Source organism: Protopterus annectens, chromosome 11.part0 (assembly GCF_019279795.1).
Source record: "Protopterus annectens isolate FY-2018-M chromosome 11.part0, PAN1.0, whole genome shotgun sequence".
Taxonomy (NCBI): Eukaryota; Metazoa; Chordata; order Ceratodontiformes; family Protopteridae; genus Protopterus; species Protopterus annectens.
In genome coordinates this window covers 200,063,237-200,084,909 of record NC_056745.1, presented here as the reverse complement: position 1 = coordinate 200,084,909, position 21,673 = coordinate 200,063,237, and the positions used below count along the sequence as shown (strand labels likewise).

Sequence of the window (21,673 nt, the reverse complement as noted above, 5' to 3'; positions counted from 1 at the left end):
GAACAACAACAAACTTTCCTCAGCCCTTTTTTTGGCTCTTTCTAAGGCTTTTGATATGGTTAACCACCATCTACTCATCCACACCTTGACAACAAAATCTTTAGGCAATCACTCTCTTCAGTCGTTTCAATTCTATCTGCACAATAGACAACAGGCCATCCTATGGCAGAACAAGCTATCCAACCTCTTACCCAACACACTAGGTGTCCCCCAGGGGTCTATTCTGGGACCACTACTATTTTCCACTTTTATTAATTACCTCCACACTGTCATCCCAAAATCTAACTGCATTCAATATGCGAATGACTCCACGTTGATCTGCACTGGCACCTCCCATACAGAGCTGCAGATAATTACTCAGAGTACTTTTTAATTTAGTTGAAAATCGGCTTGCCAACCGCTCTTTGATTCTAAATCCCAACAAAACAAATCTCCTGCTTTTCTCCACACCCAAAGATCCCCGATGTTATCTCTCTCCGTTAAGTCTAATAATGGTACCATAATCTCCCCAGATGCTCACACAAAACTCCTTGGGGTTATTGTAGACAACAATCTCAAATTTGATGTGCACATTAACAAAACTCTCAAAACCATTAATAAAAAACTGCGGTCACTACATAGGATAAAACCATTCCTAACCCCACCTGCTAGGACTGCCATTGCCCACTCCCATCTACTGTCTACCCTCTTGTATGCTTCCCCTTTACTTGCCAACTTAAATAAAACTGAACTTAACAGACTCTCTAGCTGCTATAATAACATAGCTAGATTTGCCAGTGGCCTGCCCTATAGAACACATCACTGCATAAACCTAAAAAATCTCGGATGGCTAGAGCTACCCAGGCAGATTCAGTATAACCAACTTATTGTGGCTCACAAAGTACTTGACCAACCTGAAAATACACCTACTTTGAAAAACATCATCTATCCCCACTCTAACCTCAGACCACATCGCTCATCTAATAGACTGATAGTACAAACTATCAAATCCAACAATTCAGCCGGAGACTCCCTGTTCGCCAACTCTGTTGGCAAAACTTGGAACTCACTACCTGCTAACATTACCCTAGACACTACCCTATCTCAATTTAAGAGAACTCTCAAGCAGTATTTCGGGTCTCAATGGCTATGTCCTTGCTCCAAGCCTGACTAAATATTTAGTCTTACTAGTGTACCTGTACTATATTGTAAATTGAACTTAACTGTGTTGTAATTGTTAAGCCAGATTAGAAGTTTGTGAGACTGTATAACTTATACGCCTCAAGAGTCTCTGTAAATTGTGTTTAATTTGTACTATATTAAGTTTGCTTGTGTAACTTCCATTGGAGCTTTTCTCCCCAGGCCTCTGCTGAAAATGGACATGTATCCAATCGGACTATCCCGGTCAACAAATGTAAAACAAACAAATAAATAAATTATTGTAAGTTTACAATAACTTAATACAATAATATTATAAGAACTTACAATAAATTCTTTGGTATTTGTTTGTTTGCTTCCTGAGTGTTTTTGTCCATGGTTAACCCCCACTGTACCACAAAATGACAAGGAAGAATTAAACATGGGAAGTAGGTGAACATAGCTGTCAAGTGACAAGAGTCAGACGATGGTTATAGTTACAGGATGAATGCTTCACCAACGTTTTTTTGCTAGCTGGATGCAAGAGGGGTTGGACATAACAGAAAAAATGGAACCACCTCCAGTGGCTGCCTTAATGATGGCTTTTTTGGTTAACTGTCATTCTGGGAACACTGACTGGTTAAGTGACTTGCTCAGTCCTACAGTTAAGCAAAAGGAGGCTGACAGAATCAAACCCTGGACTACAGGAAACTGCTCATAGCCTTAATCCTCTGTGCTAACTGCCAGTCCTGGTGAGGGTTGTAGTTGTAGGCAACCTGAGCAATGTAAATCAAATTTCCCTGACTCTAACAGTCTTTAGGTCATCCTGCTTAACCCCCAGGCAGTCCAAGGCAAGCTAAGATATTTAATCCCACCAACATTCGCTGAGTCTCCCATGGGGAAGCTTTAGTTTGTATTGCTTGGTAGATCTCCTGTGGGAGGCACTTGGGGGCATGTGCCCAGACTATGTTAACCAAGTCCTCTCAAAACAGTACTGTAGTGATAGAGCTCTTCAAATCCTTCTGGATTGCTTAACACCTTACTGTGTCATAGAGAGGGAGCCATGCTACTCTGTGAAGCAACCTCATTTCTAAAGCTTGAATCGTCTATCTCAGTCTCTCATCAATACCCAAATTTCTGGGCCATAGAAGAGGGCGTGTATATAGACTGACCTGTAAACCAAGAGCGTCATCCTTAGACTCTGCTTTTGGTGCGTACCTTTGGCTCGCCACACCTGACCATTAGCAGCCCTCTGGGCCTTTTCTCATCCACCAGGCTTTACTGAACCTCCTAACTCCTCTGGTCTACTTCTGACTTGTGTTAGGGTCCAGTGAGGAGATGGGAGCTATTGCAGTGTTGCTGAGAAGTGTGCTCATTTTAATTCCTTTAATTCCTCCTCCCTTGTGTACACCTGGTAACACCCCATGGGAGAGATATGTAATGGGTGTCTGTGCTGCCTGCCTCTCACTTCCACAAGAAGGTGATGTATGCAAGATGCTCCGTTCATGTACAAGTAGCAGTAAATGCTAGTTGTATCACCAGTCTCTGCTGAGGAGATCAAACCCTTGTTTCCCACATGTGCTTTTTCTCCTTCCAAGATGGGTTCACCCATAATACCTGCCTTTGCCATAAAGTGCCTGAACAGATGCTTGAATACTGGCCACCTCTGCCATAGTCCAGGCTTTATACCTGTGTACCACCAGAGCAGGACAACTCCACCTTGGGGAGCTGCTTCCCCTCACTTACAGAGTGCAGACCACAGTAACTCTCAACTGTCCAGATTTTTGCCTCCAATTTTTGGTCAATTCCTCATAAAATTTGTTGTTTTCAAGCAAATCAGAGAGAACTGAAGTCATTAAAACTCAGTAAATAATAAGGAATTTGAGTTTCAGACTTCATATCCTTCAGAAGATGCATGATAGCACAAAACGTGTTAGTCTAGCAACTGTCTGTTTATAAGAGTAATATTTAAAATGTGCTCCTATTTTGGGGCCTTTGTCCCCCCTCCCATTAGTTTTGTCTTTTCTTGAGCCAAAAGGTTGAGAGGTATGCAGGCCACTCTTCCTGGTGAGAGCAATCATCTTTGATTTGTGCAGGCTTATTTTCAACCAGCTGCTTTACACTCTGCAGTGAATTGCTGTATTGCATACTGGGGATCATGGTAACTTGAGGCTGTTAGGACAACATCATTTCACACAGCATGAAAAATAAAGTAGAACAAAAAAAAAATTGAAATAGTCTGTTTTGCATAAAAATCATGATGCAGCTGTTCTCTTGTCTTACTAAGAGCACTTATTAAATACATACGTATATGTCATGTTGTTGTGTCTTTCGGCTTTTCCCGGTTAGGGGTCGCCACAGTGAAACTCTGGTCCGCTAATGATTGGCAGTAGATTTTTACGTACCGAGTTGCCAACTCTGACGCACAACCTTCAACGAAGGTATGCTCATTTACGCATGTTTCCACGCAGAAGACGCTCTAACTGAGAATCGAACCGGACAGCGTCTTACTGTGAGGCAACAATGCTACCGCAGCACCACCACCACCTCTATGTCATATATCATATATAATTCTATGTGGGTATAAATATGTTAGTGTTTAATATAGTCTATTTCTCAGAAAAATATTACTGCTTATTTTCAAATGCACTGGCAGATGTAGGTCTGTATATGCAGAGACAAAAATGATGTGAAAAGTGTCATCAGGCGAATGGTGGCTTGTTCAAGTTGTGAAGGTGCTGGTGGTGGTGGTTGTGGGAGTGTGTGTATCTAAAATTCACATAAATGAAAAGTAATCAAAAGGCTGACAAATGCACATATGTTCCAGAATTAAATATTTGTCTGTTCGTGGCTTGGTCAGTCTCACAAGTTCCTAGTAGTTTACTTTGTGTTTATTGTATTTTAGGGAAAATCTCTCAGCCTCATCTGTGGTGCCCTTACCTGGCTGAGGGACTATGAAGAGCGGAAGAAGCAGGAGGCTGCACAACTCCTTGGTGTACAGCAGAATAGTCACGGAGATGATCAGCGACCCTCTTCCGTGCAGCAAGGATCACAGTGGTCATCAAGTGAACTAGACTGGATTACTGACTTTGTACAGAAGAAGGCTGAGAGAGATTTGGTAGACAAATTAAAGGTTGGTAGGACATTTAAGGCCTCAAAGTTATGTGGTCATCTGTGATGCGGTTATACAATTTTAATAGTTCATGCTGTTTTTCTTAGAAACATGTCATATTGACAGAAGTACCTCAAAGTAACCATCCAGTTTTACTCTTCCGAGGTGTTAAGAATGTATTATTCTGTAAGCTTTTGGAAACTGAATGTGGAAAGCTAACCTGCTATTTATTAATCATCATTTTTTAAGCTTTTGTATTTTCATAGTTGTTGGGAAGTGAGAGGTATTTGAGACATGTAACACAGCACTAACGTCTTCCAGCTTATGCCCTTTATTTCAGACACGGACCTTAATGATAAAGCTCAAGAGCTATGATAAGTTTCAGGGGAAACTTCGGGAATAATACACAAGTTTGCCAAAAGATTTTTATGAGATTGTTGCATTGTTTTTATTGCTACAGTGTAGTTCTGAAAGAAAGTTCAGAATCGATTCCTTATGAATCCTTGATAAACTCCTCATTCATCAATAGGCAACAGGTGTGGTTCAGCAAAGCCTCTTCTTGGTCGACAAGCTGTTGCTTCGAGTAGCATGATGCTTCGATGGCAAAAGGCTGAAAACTGCTCACTGGAAGAACAGTTTTATTCAGTGTGCAAAATATCTCCTCTTATTTGTTGTACCTGCCATATTGCACTTTTCATAAGTGCACTATTGTCCAGAATACCTATGTGGTACACTGAATTTTTTCAAAATATAACATGATTCTGCTTTACCAAAATAATTTCTTAGAAATGCAAGGGGTTATTTAGCATAAACAATTTGCACTATATCTTCTTGTTAGCCATTTCTTTTTTTATCAAGTACAGTATCTCAGACATAGACCCTTGAGCTATGAGGCAGAAATCCTGCGATTTAAATTTTGACCTTTGGTCAGCACATATTTTTAATCTTCATCCAATGTCTTTGCAGGGATTCTACAGGTAATTCAGTTTTCTTCCAACTCTTGAAAGGTGTTGGCTGACTGGCTACAGTACAACTTGTATACAAAGATAGCTTTCATTTAACCTCACCATTATAGCCCATGTTGTGGCTGAAAGGGGTCTGCTGATCAGTCCTATTACACTGTTAACCAGTCGGTAAATAAGTAAACCTCTGGGTTTCCTTCTATGTGATCACCTGATTTGCTAACTTTTTTTTAATGATCTTGTGTGCAGGTGTATCTGTCAAATTTCTTGATTAAGCCTAACATCTGGGAAGGAAAGGAGCTAGCTCAAGATCTTCATCTGCGAACTTCACTGTAACAGTCAGTCGTAACATCAGGACTACTTGTCTTCTCTTTGACCAGCTGCAGTTTCACCCACTGTACCGTCCTTCATTATGAGGACCAGTACTCCTCACTCCTACTTTGGAACGCACATGTATAAGTGTGCAGGGTGCTGGTATAGTCAGCATTGTCATAAAATAATGCTTTGTTCTTCAGCCTGCCTCAGTGCTGCACAAACTCTAGTGCTGATAAGCTTTCATCTGCATAGATGTTCATGTAGTGTAGTAGGCATTGTGTTTTGGCAGATTTAAACCGACTTAAGAATTACAAAACTGTTTGTGGCAGGCAATTTTCCCATTTTCTTTCCACAATAAACAATTTTTTTACCTCTTATTTCCACATTTTAACCAAAGTCAAAAGAAAGTAAACGATAAAGGACTAGCAAAGAGGGATAGACTTTTTCGAATGATAAAGGAGAAACTTCAAGGAACTAGTAAGGGAATTAAATAAGGAGTGTAAGTCTTACTGTGTTTCTTCAGAGGAGGGTACTTCTAGTCTGACAACTCCTTGAGAGGGAGAAGGCAAGCTTTTCAGTAAAGTACCACCTTTCTGTTTACTGAGTGTGATGCTCCACAACGCAAGAGGCAAAACAGTACCTTCATCATTACCTACACGGATATCACCTGAGATGACTGCACATCCAAATTGCTTTTTTTTTTTTTCTTTTGTGGATAAGCCTAGGTTTTTCAGAGCAATTAAGTGAGCTATTCCCACCATGCTGAAACCAAGCTCTTCTACCTCTTGAGGTGTAGAGACCAATGTGTCCCAAAGGATCCCCATACTCTGGAATAGGCTCCCCATCCATGTAAAACAGAGTTTATCCCTGACCCAATTCAAACAAAACCTTGACAATTGGATGGGAAATTGTAAATTTACCCCTGGTCTGGACTTCATGTCCCTTATGGACAGATGCTGTCCATAAGAAAACTATTATCCTAACACTCTTCCTACAAATCCTTAGTTACCTGTCTACTTATATGACTCCCCCAAATACATGCTCATTTTACTTCCAACCCAAGTTGTTTGGGGTGTGTGGCTAGATTTGTAAGGGTCCTAGTAGTTGTTAGCATAGAAACAACCTATGAACGTAGTGCTATTTTGTATTTTGTTTCAAAAACTACTTTTCTAGCAAATGCTCTTTTAAATGAAAATCCACAAAATGTTCTTTACACAATGCACTTTGATTCTTCTGACGTTTAGCCCAACATAGATTCTTTTCAGTGAATACAGTTTCAGTATTCCATCTTTCTAATTGCATAAAGTTTTTCCCTTACTTGGCCAGTCATATAAACAGTACTTACCGATAGCAATCCTTTCCCTTCAGTACACTTTACTATCGAGGCAGGGGAAATGCCACTAGGGTTTTATTTTGCAGGACAGCAGTTCTATCCATTTTTCAATTTCAGGGGTACCTTCAGAATGCCACAATCTTTCCTGAAGACTTCTGTTGAGAACCCTCACTAGAGCCAGTAGTCAGGGATATGACTCCCTCAAGAGGTAGCCGTTGCTCTTTATTAGATTTTGTAAAAGTGCTTGACTGTGGTGTTCATAGATTGGTACTAGGCTATCGGCCCTAGGGCCTATACAAGCCTAGCCATAATAATTCCCGGGATATTTCTTCTCACAATATTTACTTCTCTGGGCCCATGTCTAGCAGGGCGACTGACATGATCCCCGGGGTGAATTTCTTATCTCCCATCGAATCATCAAGGTTCCTTTTGAAGAGGGCCAATGAGGCGCTCTGCTTGACATGTATGGGCAGTCTATTCCAGAGTATGGGGAGTCTCTGGGTCAGGAACCTATCCCTCCACCATGTTTTGTTCATTGTGATGACAAGGTTTAGATCCCTGGAGCGTGTGGCTCTGAGGGATTGGGATTTCTTTAAGTGGAGCATGTCCAACAGCTCAGGGTTTGACATGGCCTTGTATGTTAAGCAGAGATCGCCTCTGAGTAGACGATATGCCACAGGGTATAGCTGGAGTTTTTTTAGACAGTCAGCATATGGTATCTGCTTTAGGCCTGTGATTCTTTTTAGTGAGGTATTTCTGTGGCCTTTCCAGCTGTTGCAGATGTCTTGAGGTACATACCAAACTGGGCATTATACTCTATAATGGGTCTAATGAGGGATGAGTACAGTGGGACAATGACCTCCTTTTCATGGATGAAAAGCCCTTAGTGATGAGGTGTGCCACATAGAAGGATTTCCTGACTGTTGTGGCATTGTAGTTATCGAAAGTGAGACCACTGTCCACCTGTGTCCCTAAGTCTCTCATCACACTTTTGATGTTTAGTGTCCTGCCATCTATGTGGTAATTCATGGGTACATGTTTTTTCCAAAGGGGACAACTATACGTTTCTTGGCATTAAGCTTTAGTCCGTGGCTCTGGCACCAGGCATCTGTTTCTGCAAGGCCTTTTTGTAGAATATCCACATCATTTAGGGATTCAATAATGGCTCCCAGTTTGTAGTCATCTGCAAGCTTTGTTAAACAGAGTCCCTTAATGTTGGCCTGTACTTCAGAGAAGTAGATGCCAAACAAGAGTGGTCCCAGGACTGAACCCTGAGGTACTCCACTTGTCTGGAGCTGGATTTGGAGTTGGCTACTTTTACAGTCTGGGTTCTGTCAGTAAGCCAGTTGGCAACCCATCGAGTGACGTAGGGATTTATGCCCAGCTTAGTAAGTTTATGTATGATTCCAGAGTGGGGGATGGTGTCGAAGGCCTTGGCGAGGTCCAGATAGGCTGTGTGGACCACCTTACCCTCGTCCACAGCTCTGGAGACTGATTCGAAGAAGTCAATCAGATTCAGGAGACAAGATCGGCCCTTCACAAACCCAAACTGGGTGGGGTCCAATGTTTGAAGGTTGCCAATGTCTTTGTTTATAAGTTCCATGATAATGTGTTCCATGCCCTTGCAGATCAGGCTTGTCAGACTGATGGGACAGTAGTTCCCAGGATCCAAGGCGGATCCTCCATTGTGGAGCGGGATAACTGTAGCTGTACGCCACTCAGTGGGCACGAAGCCTGAGATGAGGCTATGATTAAGCATGACATTTAATTGAGGTGCCAGTTCATTTTGTAGTTCATGTAGTACACAGCCTGGAATGTCATCTGGTCCCATGGATGCTGTATTCTTAGCTTTGGAGAGTGCGGTGTGGCCGTGATTATCGGAATTTGGCAATCTTTTGGTATAAAGATGGGCCGTTTAGGGGGTGAGAGGGAGGTGAAGTTGGCAATAAATCGATCTGCCAGAATATTGGCAATATCCTTGGGATCAGTATATTTAATGCCATTCTGTTGTAGCTCAGAGCAGATCTGAGCATTGCCATTTAGATTCTTGACATAACTATAGAATGCCTTGTGGTGTCTTTGGAATCTTTGGCAATTTTATTTTCGTAACTAGCTTTTGAGGATTTTATGAGGGATCTCAGCTTCTAACTGAGGCTGGTGAGGGAGTTTTTTGCATCCTGGGATTTTCCTCTTTTCTGCAACAGTTTCTTCCTTCTGTTGTATAGTTTGTTTATAGCAGGGGACCACCAGATTGGCTTCCTTTTTTTGGAGAAGAGCATCTTGGTTCTATTTGGGATGGCACGATTCATGCACGAGTGGATGGGCTCGTAGAGTGCCTTAGTGTAGGATTCTGCAGTTGAACTTCCAGCTCCCATCTGCGTGGGTGTTGTGAAGTTTGTCACTTCTGACTTCAGTAGCATGAAGTTGGCTTTGGAGAAGTTTTTTAAGGTGGTTTCCTTACTGGGGGGTGGGGGTGGGATGTGGATGTCAAAGGTGATTTGCTTATGGTCAGACCTGACCAATGAAGGGGTGACCACTGGTGTGGAGCATCTATCTCTCATGTTGGTAATGACCAGGTCTAGGATATTGGCTCCCCTGGTGGAACAATGGATTAGCTGATCCAGGGTGTTGGAATTTATGAATTCCAAGAACCGTTGGGAAAAGGAGTTGGTACCCGAGTAGTTTTCCCAATTAATGGCAGAGTAATTGAAATCACCCAGTATTAGGGTGTTTGGTTGTATCTTAATATTTTCCAGTATGTTTAGAAAGGTGTAGTGAGAATCTTTGGGCATGGTGGGGGATCTGTAGCAAGCTACAATTTGGATTGCAGTCTTACCTAGTGTTAGTTGCACCTGGAGAATTTCAGATGCATTGTGTTGGGCAACTAGCCTGGAGGTGTGAATATCCTTGGTGAATATGGACACTCCTCCACCTTTAGTGTTTCTGTCTTGGTTTTGTGGCCGAAAAGTGTGGTAAGAATTGTAGCCTGGTATTGCAGGGGTGCTCTCTGGAGTCTTGAACCAGGTCTCAGTTACTGCACAGATATCGATGTTCTCCATTTTTAGGAGTGCCTCGAGAGAGTGCATTTTGAGGTTTAGACTTCTAGCATTGAGTAGCATTACCTTCAGATTTTGCATGCTTGTATCTGTTACGGTGGTGGTTTTATCCTTTGAACCTTGCCTAAAAAAGGCACTATAGGGGTGGCAAGAGCTTTAGCCAGTAACCTGAATCCCAGGGGTGACAGGTGCAGACCATCTCTGGCAAAGCATCTTGGTTTGTTGATCATGTCTTCCCAGGCAGACAAATACTGGATCCCCTTTGAATTACACCAAAAGCTTAGCCAATTGTTGAAGTCAATCATTTTGTCCTTATACTGTGGTATCATTCTGGGCGAAGGCAGGATGCTACTCAGGGCTAGGGTCATACCTGCCTGTATCACATGCTCCAAGAGCTCTTCCATGTCTCTTTTCATGTAATCCAGGGAGGTACGTCTCAAGTCATTCACTCCAGCATGGACAATGACAGAGTCGTATTTGTACTTGTTGTGGAGTGACTTGAGTGCATGCGTTATGTGGCGGATCCTGGCACCTGACAGGCAGCTGACTGTAATTTTCTCCTTGTTCAACCTGGTGAGTGGGACATCAGTGTGCCTGACTATAGAGTCACCTATGACTAAAGTGTTGGGTACATTGGCTTGCATTAGGGGCTGTTGTTGGGTGGCACACTGGTGTTGTGAGCTGTGTCACTTTGGTTGTGGCTGGTGTTTGTTTGCTTTTCGGCTTCGGAGGTCCTTGTTGCTTGGGCAGGTTAATGTTAAGGGCCTCCGCATATGTTGGTTTAGTGTTGCTATGTGTGGGTTTTGAAGGCTATGAGTTGCTTGAGGTGTAATGCAGGTGTTAACTTTCTCCTTTTGACTTTCTAGCACAGTCTTGGCCGGAGAGAGCTTAGCTTCCAGTTTGGCTATGTAAGTGCATCTCTCGCAGGTTGTAGTGTTGGGTGGTAGGAGGAGAGGATTGTCTGTGTACATGAAGCAGTTGCCGCACTGCCCCAGTATGCCCAGATTCACCAGGTGGACAGGAGAAATCACCGGAAGCTGACCCTTGGGCATGCCTGTTTAGGTGCTTTTTTGTAAAGTTTAAGAGCTGTTTTCTCTTACATTTGCAAGGTACTCTGCAATTATAGGCTGTTTAGTGCCTATGATTAATTTCTCCTTATTGACAAGGAGAGCTGAGTGCTTGAATCAGTTTCAGGCTTCCTAGTGCTTTCCAGCAGGTTCTAGAGCAAGTGCTAGTCACAGGGGGTTCAGATTTTAGTGCTACTACTGAGAAACCAGCTAGTTCTAAGGGACAATTTGAAGAGCAGACTTTCTGGCACCTGGAATAGTTTAACTGTAGCCTCGCAGTGCTGCACGATGTGAAAAATGTGCAAACACACTCATTTTTAAGCCAGAAATTGAAAGGGATAGAGATCCGCCCAAAAAGGCTAATAAAATTACAATTTCAGAGCTGGAAACCATTCCTCTACTGTTAGATAGGCAGTACAATGCTCACCAGTCCCACTGGTAAGCAGTAGGACTTCCCACCACCACAGCAAGGTCTGGATAGCTCTGAGCACAGAAAGGGATTACACTCTGCCTTACCTGTTTAATACATGTTTATTTTACATTCACTGCTCTGTGCTGCGACATAACAGTATACAAGAGGCACAGTGCTCATTTTTAGTGCTCCTCCTTAACTAGAATACTAGCGTACCGTCCCCACAAGCGAGACAGCTTTTTTCTGTTTTAATTTGCCTACATAAGCACACACTCTTTATAGCTGCCGTCATACATTATATAACTTTATTTTTCATATACACACATATATATATATATATATATATATATATATATATATATATATATATATATATATATATATATATATGCTGTGGGGCAATAACCTGCTTAACTCCACTACCACCATGAAGTCTTGGAGTATTGCTCTGTTTGCATGTGCTGTTTGCAGCTTATGTTGATTGGTGACACATGTCTCTACCTACCCACCCCTCTCCCTGGCCATCCTCCATGTTTGTAACTTTATATTGATCAAGTTGTACCCTGCCCATGTGTTAAAAAAAAAAATTAACCAGTGACAAATATGCTGCTTATGCACTCAGTCACGCTGCCTTATTTATTGCTAATACTGGTACATGTAACCAACAGATCCTTTTACATCATACCTAGTTACACACCTCCCATCATACAACCTGCAGTACACAACAGGTACAAAACAAACTATCCTAATCTTGTACCATGGAGAAAATAAAAACTCCATCTATAACAATTACCACAAATTGTGTTTATTTTATGTAGTTTTCCCCTTCCCTTTTCTAAAAATTCCAACTTAAGTTATTTTATTATTTTTACAACATCTGGTACTTCAATTATGGTTGGTTCAGATTTTGATTTCCATTTTGCATTTTTGTCAGCCAATAGCATTAAACACTACCTAGATTGCCTAGAAGAAAGAAACTGCATTAAAATACAAACTAAAAACATTTTACTTCAAAAATGTAGGTCTCTGTTTGTAAACATTCTACTAGCTGATGATAGAAGAACCAACTCAGGCCCCACAAAATGTAAGAAAGTTGCCTAATACTCAAAATGTTAACTCTAAGCACTGCAGTACTCTTAAAACTTTACCACACCAGCATTAGAAGCATTTGTAGTAAAACATTACATAGCTGGAATGATACAAGCAAACCAGAAGCCCATCTAATAGTAAACATGAAAGATTAAAAAATCACCAATATGATAGAATAAAATAAGGAAAGGTAAAACCTCTAATAGGGCTGCTGGCCTAGCTGTCATCTACTCGAGCAACATCTATATAACCACAAATGCTACAACTATTCCGTATTCTGGCAAATCAGAAATGCAGCCATTTAAACAAATACCACAATCTCACTTTTCTAACCATCTACATTTCCCTCCCAAATCAGTACTCTGTAACATATTACCATATTTCCCTGAAAATCAGACCGGGTCTTATACTCTTTCCCCGTCGAAGTACGCTTTAGGACCTATTATCAGGGGATGCCTTATTTACCCGCACCGTACAACAATCCACCTTTAATCATTTATTCATGAAAACAAATAGACAATTATTTATGTACACAAATTGACATTTGGTTTTTACTTTTCTGTTATTGGGCAACAGTTCTAAGTAACGCGTTAACAATTCTATGAGAATTCTACGTAAACACTGCAACAAACATTTCAACTTCAGAATATGTACATCTTGGCTTTCACAGTTATTCAAATACAATCCTGTCATCTTCTTCTGGAACATTGTCATAAGTCTCCAACCCCTGAATTTCAGCCTGAATTTCTTGCGACTCCATTTCCTGTAGAACCATTGGCCCCAATCTGTCATGCCTAGCAATAGAGCTCTCCTTAAATGAGCACTGCTTGTCCAAGTAGCCTAGCCTGCTCATAGTGCATTGGCAACACAGCTGTCAGTGATTTTATCCCATTAATTTTTCACTCAAGTCACGACCTCTTGCAGGCTAGGCTTCACAAAGTTTCCATGCTGATTTCTCTCCATTCTATTTTCAGTGTAGTCATTGAGTTCCATGCACAAATGGTCCTTGAATTGCTTGTTTATTGCAATATCAAGAGTCTGGAGATAGGCATTCTTTCGGGAATCATTATTTGATCTATTCTTCTCCGTGCAAGGAATTTCTTCATTTCTTTATGCAGTGAGTGCTGGCTGAATCCCAGACTAGAAGACCTCTTTCGCCACCTCGCAAAACAAGTGGCAGCATTACATCGACTCACTTCCTTATAACTGCTTGTGAGCACCAGGCTTTTTTGGTTTCAAGAATGAAAATACCTGAAACACATTCAATCTTATCTTTCTTGCCCTTACTAGTGATTAGAAGTGGGGTTTTCTTTTCATCTACACGAATTGCCAAAATACAAGTAACATGTGCACTCTAGTAAGCAGTGGAGGGAATGTAGATTGACGACGCACCCCTCTGATCAATTGTTTGAGATCATTGGCCTGTAAACACTGCAGTTTCATCCATAGCAATCATGTTTGAGAGTTGGTATTTAGAAAAGTCGATGCCATCAACAAAGGACTTGAAGGCGAGTGCACGTTTAATAACTTCAATATCTTCCAGCTTGAACAGTGTTGTTGATCTTCTTAGAGACAGTTCATATTGCTGAAGGAAGCCATCCAGCCAATGTTGTGATGCTTTGAATTCTTCTGGGGATATTTCTAACTGTGGTGCCATTGTAAGGACAAATGCTTGAATATCAGCCCTGCGCACAACCAAAGCCTTTGCTCTCCTGTTAGCAATCCATTCACAGATGATGTCTTCCAGCTCAGGAAATAATGGTTGCCGACCTGATCCACACTTGCACTTATTAGCATTTCCCTTGTTGGCCTGTTGACTGAGGTTATCGTACGCTGCACGCCATTTTCGGACCATTCAGAGATCTAACTTCTTCCCTTTGCAGAAAACTGTGAGATTCTTTCCCCAGGAGTCCTCCACAATTCCTTTCTTGTACTTGACTGAATCGCTCTTTCTTTTTGCACTCATCTTGTCTAAGGGGTGTAATTGAAGACTTACGAGACCGGAGTGGCAACACAAAATGGCGCCGGTTAAAAAGAGACTACACAACCACAGCCATTCGTTGTCAGGTGGGTGTGCTTTATGCGCATTGTCTGTACTTTGACCAATCAAAGTACACCTGCCACTGTTTATGTGCCAAGGATCTCAACCGTCAAGTGTGAGTGATGATTAGGGTTACAGTAAGAATCGTGGAGGACTTCCAGGGAAAGAATCTTACAGCTTTCTGCAAAGAGAAGAAGTTGGGTGTCCGAATGGTCTGAAAATGGCGAGCAGAGTACGATAACCTCAGTCAACAGGTGTCAGTAATAATATTTTATAATTCAACACATCCGTCGTGTGTTGTTGACTATCTTAACTGGGGCTTATTTTGGGGGTAGGGCTTATATCATGACCAAAAATCCAAATAAACAGCCAGCACCTCAATTCGCACAGGAACAAGATTTATTTTAGATCCACAATCAGTGATGTTGACCAATAATGTCAACTCTTTATATATATAGCCCAAAGTTAATTACATAATTAACCCATAATTATTAAGGACCTGCTTTAAAGCTGTACATCACAAATGTGAATATTAGTATATTAAATTTGAAAATGAATACTTTGGATATCATTCAAAGGTATCAAACAAAAAAAAAATATATATATATATATATATATTTATATATATATATATATATATATATATATATATATATATATATATACACACACACACACAAAAATATATATATTCATACTTATAAATGGTCATTCATACCATATTCATACTTATAAATGGTCATTCATACCTTTAGAAAACAACCCCCCAAGTCTTATAATCCATGTTTTTTCTTTTTGTCAAGCAAACTATGCCAACCTGATCTATTAATCTGATCTCCCCTAATAGCATCAATAATTTGAAATTGAAATCTTGCTTTATTGTGGGACAAAACATGCTTATAAAGGGCACTGGACAAATGTTTATTTCTGACATCACTTAGGTGTTCGGACATCCTAATTCTAAGTGGTCTAGATGTTTGTCTTATGTAGAAAGCACTACATGAACAGGTCACCAAATAGATAATCCAACTCGTACCACAGTTTCCAAAACATCTAATGTCAAATACTCTACTAACATTTTTACTAGAAAATTCTTTGGATTTTCTAATGTATCCACATGTACAGCTTTAAACCAGGTCCTTTATAATTATGGGTTAATTATGTAATTAACTTTGGGCTATATATATAAAGAGTTGACATTATTGGTCAAAATCACTGAAGAAGGCTTGATGCTGAAACCGGTATGATCGTGGATCTAAAATAAATATTGTTCCTGTGCGAATTGAGGTGCTGGCTGTTTATTTGGATTTTTGGTTTGCTTTTTGGCCGTTGCACTGGCCCGTCGTGCAAGTTCAGCTGCTGATTTTCTGGTTCTTCATTCTCGCTGGGGGCTCCTTAGTGAACGCACGGATTCCTGGTTGGTGTTTGGTTTAGATCCTTGGAAAGGAGTGGTTTGCTGTTGCTGTTGTTTATATTATGTGTGGAGAGATATTCGAATAGATATACATTCTGGGTTTTGCTGGATGGTGAATTTGAGGAGACTACAACGAATTCTGGTATATAACTTTTCATTCGCTTAAGATATTTTTTCAGAAAAAATGGGCCTACTATGACTTTTGTATCTTCAGTTATTTCATATATGAAAAGATTCAAGAACATGGTGGGACAATTTATATGTAAGATATGAAAGTTTTTTCTAAATGAAAGTTATATAAAAGAACAGACTTGTCAAGTTTCACATGTGGAGTATTTTCGAGATCTGTGTTCTTGGCCAACGAATTGAAATGTGATATGGTTGGACTTGATGCGTGATATTCGGGATAACAAAAACTTTATCAGGACATTCCATGTCAAGGATTTTGGACATTTTTGGGACACAATTACTGAACTTTCTATGTTGTGTTTTGAGTATTTTTCATTGGAGACTGTGAAAACATACAAATTGGTATAATGGCGGATTACGTAAAGGACACATTCTGACTGGATTCAGTAGAGTGCTTCCTTATGGATTACACGAAATTAAAAACTTTTTTGCAACACTGAAGTGGTCCGGAACATCTTAAACAGTGTTTTGGAATTAGACTTTAACCAATTGTATCTGTTTAATATGTGTGGTTATATTATATATTGTATGGGATGTAAAATAACCGTACTCTTGAACTATATTTTTTTATATGTGGCCACACTTTAGATTTATGATCAGCACTTGGACAATATATGCTTGTGTATATTTTTGATTTTTAACCTGTATGTGCACATTGGATGTCTATGTATCTCTCATATGGTGTGGTCTGAAGTGTTAGGTATTGGTTGGGGGAGTGTTGCACTAAATACTTCATCTTCTTGGGCCCAAAGATAATAAAGCAGCTAATATATAGTTTATAATATCTGACGACGTTTTTTTGACGTTTATTGTCAGGTATGGAGTTGAAACGGTTTTTATTGCCAAAAATTAGATCTTTCTGAGTTTTTAGCTTGGATGTTGTAACAAACCGTTGCGACGTTTTACGTTTATTGCATTGGGCGGTTTGTTTGTAGCTGCTTATAGACGAGGGCTAACTTTTATTTCTATATATGTTTTATGGTGCATACCTCTCTTGACTATTTAAAAATCGTTTTGGGACTGCCTTATAGGTTGAGAGATATGTATGTTCATATTATATGACCATTGATTACAAGCTGGTCCAAGTGTGGATTCTTTTTCTTTTGTAGTGGTGATTCTGAGCCTCCATATTCATATAATAAGGGTGATCTTTTTACAGTTTTTTGAAAAATGGATTTGACCACCATATTGAAAGGTTTATCTTCCGATAAGGATGATGTCCAAATTTTTGGTATTAATGAAGAAGGTATCACTCTGAGTGATGGGATGATGAAAGACCCGGGGGATTCCTAAAAAGGATTTTTTGTTAAACTAACCAGGAAAATGACCCAACTTAAAAGTAGTGTGTGGCATCTAAGGCTTTTTAAGGCCTACAAGGCTAAGAACATTACACCGAGGGGGTTGAGAATTAAAATCCAACCGTTTGTTAATAGTCCGGATGAACAGTTAAACGAAGAATGGGTCAGGGCTCAACACACAGCCACTATGTTATTTGTGGATACTTTGATTTCTTTTTATGAAAGAAATATTGACTTTAATGGTATAGAAGTGAAAAAATTATGTGATGATATCAAACAATTTGAGGGAGAGAATATATACAAGTCCTGTTTGTCCAAACTTTCCAAAGATTTGTTGATAACAGAACATAGCTTAAAAAATAAAAAGTTACAAAAATTCCAAAGAGATGTTTCGGACTATGTAGAGGGAAAACTATTTGGTACTAAGAAATATGTTAGGTTTAGGGAGGGGGATAGTGGGCAAATGAGATTTATAAAAAAAGAGACCTAGGTCTATATTGAAGTCTAAAATGGACTTTAGTAGCACTTCAGGTGAAGATTCTTCTACAACGAAACAGGAACATGAGTTCACTCAGGAGTTCCCCAGTACATAAGAAAACCAAAAATATGGACTGCCCTTTAGAGTTAAAAGACACAGGAGAGGTAGAAACGTAAACATAGACACCGCAAATAATTTGGAAATGCTGTTGGATGTATTGATTCGGAAATAAATGAATATCCAAATGTACATAATATCTCTTCTGTGTCATTGAATGATATACAAATTAAAGTATTGAATAAAGGGCTTGTGTTCCAGGGTTTTTTGTTAATGAATATGATTTTGTGCAGGATGTTATGTCCTTTTGTAGACGTGTTAATCTGAAACTGTTTTTTGGAAATAAGGATAATTCTTCTGGAACTATTGCTTTCCGATTTAAGAAATCCAATTTTCAACCACCAATGGATAAATACGTTGCTATCTTTCAAGAAAAAGTAATTAAAGATTTACATTTTAAACAGGAATAAGAGTTTATATTGGGTAACAACTTATCTAAGGTAGAATTTCAAGCTATCCAGGATTTAAGAAATAACCCCAACATTGTCATTACTAGAGCTGATAAAGGAGGAGCAGTGGTAGTGATGGATTTAGAACAGTATGCTTTGGAGGCACATACACAATTAAATAATAAAAAATATTATATGTTGATGCCCCTAGACCCGACCAAGAAATTTAAGCAGGAGATTGATCAATTTTTGGATTTGCAGTTGAGGAAGGAATTATTGATAAAAAAAAAAACTCAAATGCAATTAACAGTTATAGATCCACTTAAACAGATTTTCTACTTGCTGCCAAAGATTCACAAAAATTTGATGAAACCACCAGGTAGACCTATTGTCTCTGGTCGTGGTTCACTGGCGGAACCACTGTCAGAATTTCTTACCTTGTACTTAAAACCTCTTTTAGTCTTAGATCTAGGTTAAAAGACACCACAGAATTTTTACAGATTATTGCAGATTCTCAGTTGGAGCCTGGTTGGTGGATGTGTACACTAGATGTTAAATCTTTGTATACCAGTGTTCCACATTGGGCTGGGTTACAAGCTGTTGAATATTGGTTAAATAGAAGTGGTTTCTACCAACCAGGCTTCAACACTTTACTAATCTGTATAGTGGAGCAGGTATTGACTAAAAATGTGTTTTATTTCCACCAAGAATGTTATTGGCAAACTCAAGGTACAGCAATGGGGGCATCCTTCACACCTATATATGCGGACTTGTTTATGGGTTATCTGGAAGAGTGTCTCATCTATGATAAAACCCATAACATATATATAGAGGAGTTAGATATATGGCGAAAATACCTTGACAATTGCTGGCTTGTTTGGAGGTGTGACAAGGAATATTTATTGGAATTTATCCAATATTTGAATGACAATTTTTGGGGGATTGAGTTTACCTTAAATGTACAAAATAATCAGATTCAGTATTTGGATGTTTGTGTCACAAGAAATAATGATCATACTTTGGATTCCAAGATATTTAGAAAGTATCCACAATATAATACTCTATTGGAGGCAAGCAGTTTACATCCAAAACATATTATAAAAAATATCCCCAAGTCCCAATTTTTAAGGATTAAAATAATATGTTCTAATCAGGAAAGTAATGAATATTATAAAAAAGATTTATAAAATAGGTTCATAACTAGGGGATATAAATGTGGAGAAATTAGCTTAGCATCTTATTGGGTAGAACAATTTAATTGTGAAGAATTATTGGAATATAAAGAAAAGAATATTCCAGTAGAGACACCCATCAGACTTGTTACAACCTTTGGAAGAAATATTAATGTCATTAAGAGTGCCATTTAACAACAATTGGAATATATTACTTGGTAATTCAGAGTTAACTAAAATTTTAGGGCCCAATTGTTTATTTTCTTTTAGGAGAGGTCGTACATTGGGCTCTTATTTGAATATGCATAAACAAGGGAGATATAAGGTGGGTGGGATACAACATACATTAACAGGGGAGGAGCTTAGAGGTTCATTCCCATGTGGGCACTGTTCTTTTTGTGGATACATTAGAAAATCCAAAGAATTTTCTAGTAAAAATGTTAGTAGAGTATTTGACATTAGATGTTTTGGAAACTGTGGTACGAGTTGGATTATCTATTTGTTGACCTGTTCATGTACTGCTTTCTACATAGGACAGACATCTAGACCACTTAATATTAGGAAGTTCTAACACCTAAGTGATGTCAGAAATAAACATTTGTCCAGTGCCCTTTATAAGCATGTTTTGTCCCACAATAAAGCAAGATTTCAATTTCAAATTATTGATGCTATTAGGGGAGATCAGATTAATAGATTAGGTTGGCAAAGTTTGATTGACAAAAAAGAAAAAACATGGATTATTAGACTTGGGGGTTTGTTTTCTCCAGGTATGAATGACCATTTATAAGTATAATATATATTTTTTTTGTGTGTGTATGTGTGTGTATGTATATGTATATATATATATATATATATATATAATACAATATATATATATTATATATATATGTATATATATATATATATATATATATAATATAATATAAATATATTATATATATAAAAAAAAAAAATATATATATATATATATATATATATATATATAGATAGATATATATATTATATATAATATGTATATATATATATATGTGTATATGTATATGTATACATATACACATTTTTTTTGTTTGATACCTTTGAATGATATCCGAAGTATTCATTTACAAATTTAATATACTAATAATATTCACATTTGTGATGTACAGCTTTTAAACCAGGTCCTTAATTATGGGTTAATTATGTAATTAACTTTGGGCTATATATATAAAGAGTTAACATTATTGGTCAACATCACTGAAGAAGGCTTGATGCTGAAACCGGTATGATCGTGGATCTAAAATAAATATTGTTCCTGTGCGAATTGAGGTGCTGGCTGTTTATTTGGATTTTTGGTTTGCTTTTTTGGCCGTTGCACCGGCCTGTCGTGCGAGTTCAGCTGCTAATTTTCTTATATCATGACCACCCTGGAACACCATGCTAGGACTTATTCTCTGGTTAGGTCTTATTTACAAAAAAATACGGTAGCACTAAAAGGCATTCTTATATGGGTCTCTGCCAGTCTAAAACACACTTTTTTTTTAGTGCTGACTGATAACATGGACTGAACCTTTACTTGCCATTCAAAAACAAAACAACCTATTCTCTATACTTTTGTGGACTACAACGACTTGTATCTCATCCAGCTAGAGTAGATGAAACCAAGTTTCAACAGCTGAACCTAGACTGGATACTGCCCAACAACCTTCACGATGCTGCAGCCTGTGGTGTTCTCCCCGATGCATTGTGATCACCACCACCTTTCATGCATATTCTAGAATGTACAAAAATCATATGGAAATTATTTTAAGCTTGTATATATGATCTAAATTGCCCAGACATGGTGAGGCCTAAGTTCAATGCTACTGACTGACAAAAAAGTAATTACTAGAAAATGGAAATCAAAATTTAAGCGAACTATAATTGAAGTATTGAATATTGTAAAGGAGGTAAAAGAACTTGAGATGGGATCTTTAGAAAAGGGAAAGGGTGAACTACATAAAAATAAATGCAAATTGAGGGGACAGTACGTGCAGAATAGTGTTCAGGAGGAGGTGTGAGATCTAAGAGAAGGCAGGAATTAACCAGTTTATGTAATGATGGAGGCAAGGATTGTTAATATGCAATGAAATGTATA

General features: G+C 38.9%; 1 protein-coding gene across 1 annotated transcript in view; it reads left to right on the top strand.

Moving 5' to 3' along the window:
• DDX11 (DEAD/H-box helicase 11) overlaps nucleotides 1-21,673 on the top strand; it is a 1,280,855-nt gene that overhangs the window by 107,339 nt on the left and 1,151,843 nt on the right. Inside the window, exon 3 of the mRNA XM_044087617.1 lies at nucleotides 4,022-4,249. Within this exon, the coding sequence (XP_043943552.1) occupies nucleotides 4,022-4,249 (228 nt within the window). The remainder of the gene's footprint in view (nucleotides 1-4,021; nucleotides 4,250-21,673) is intronic.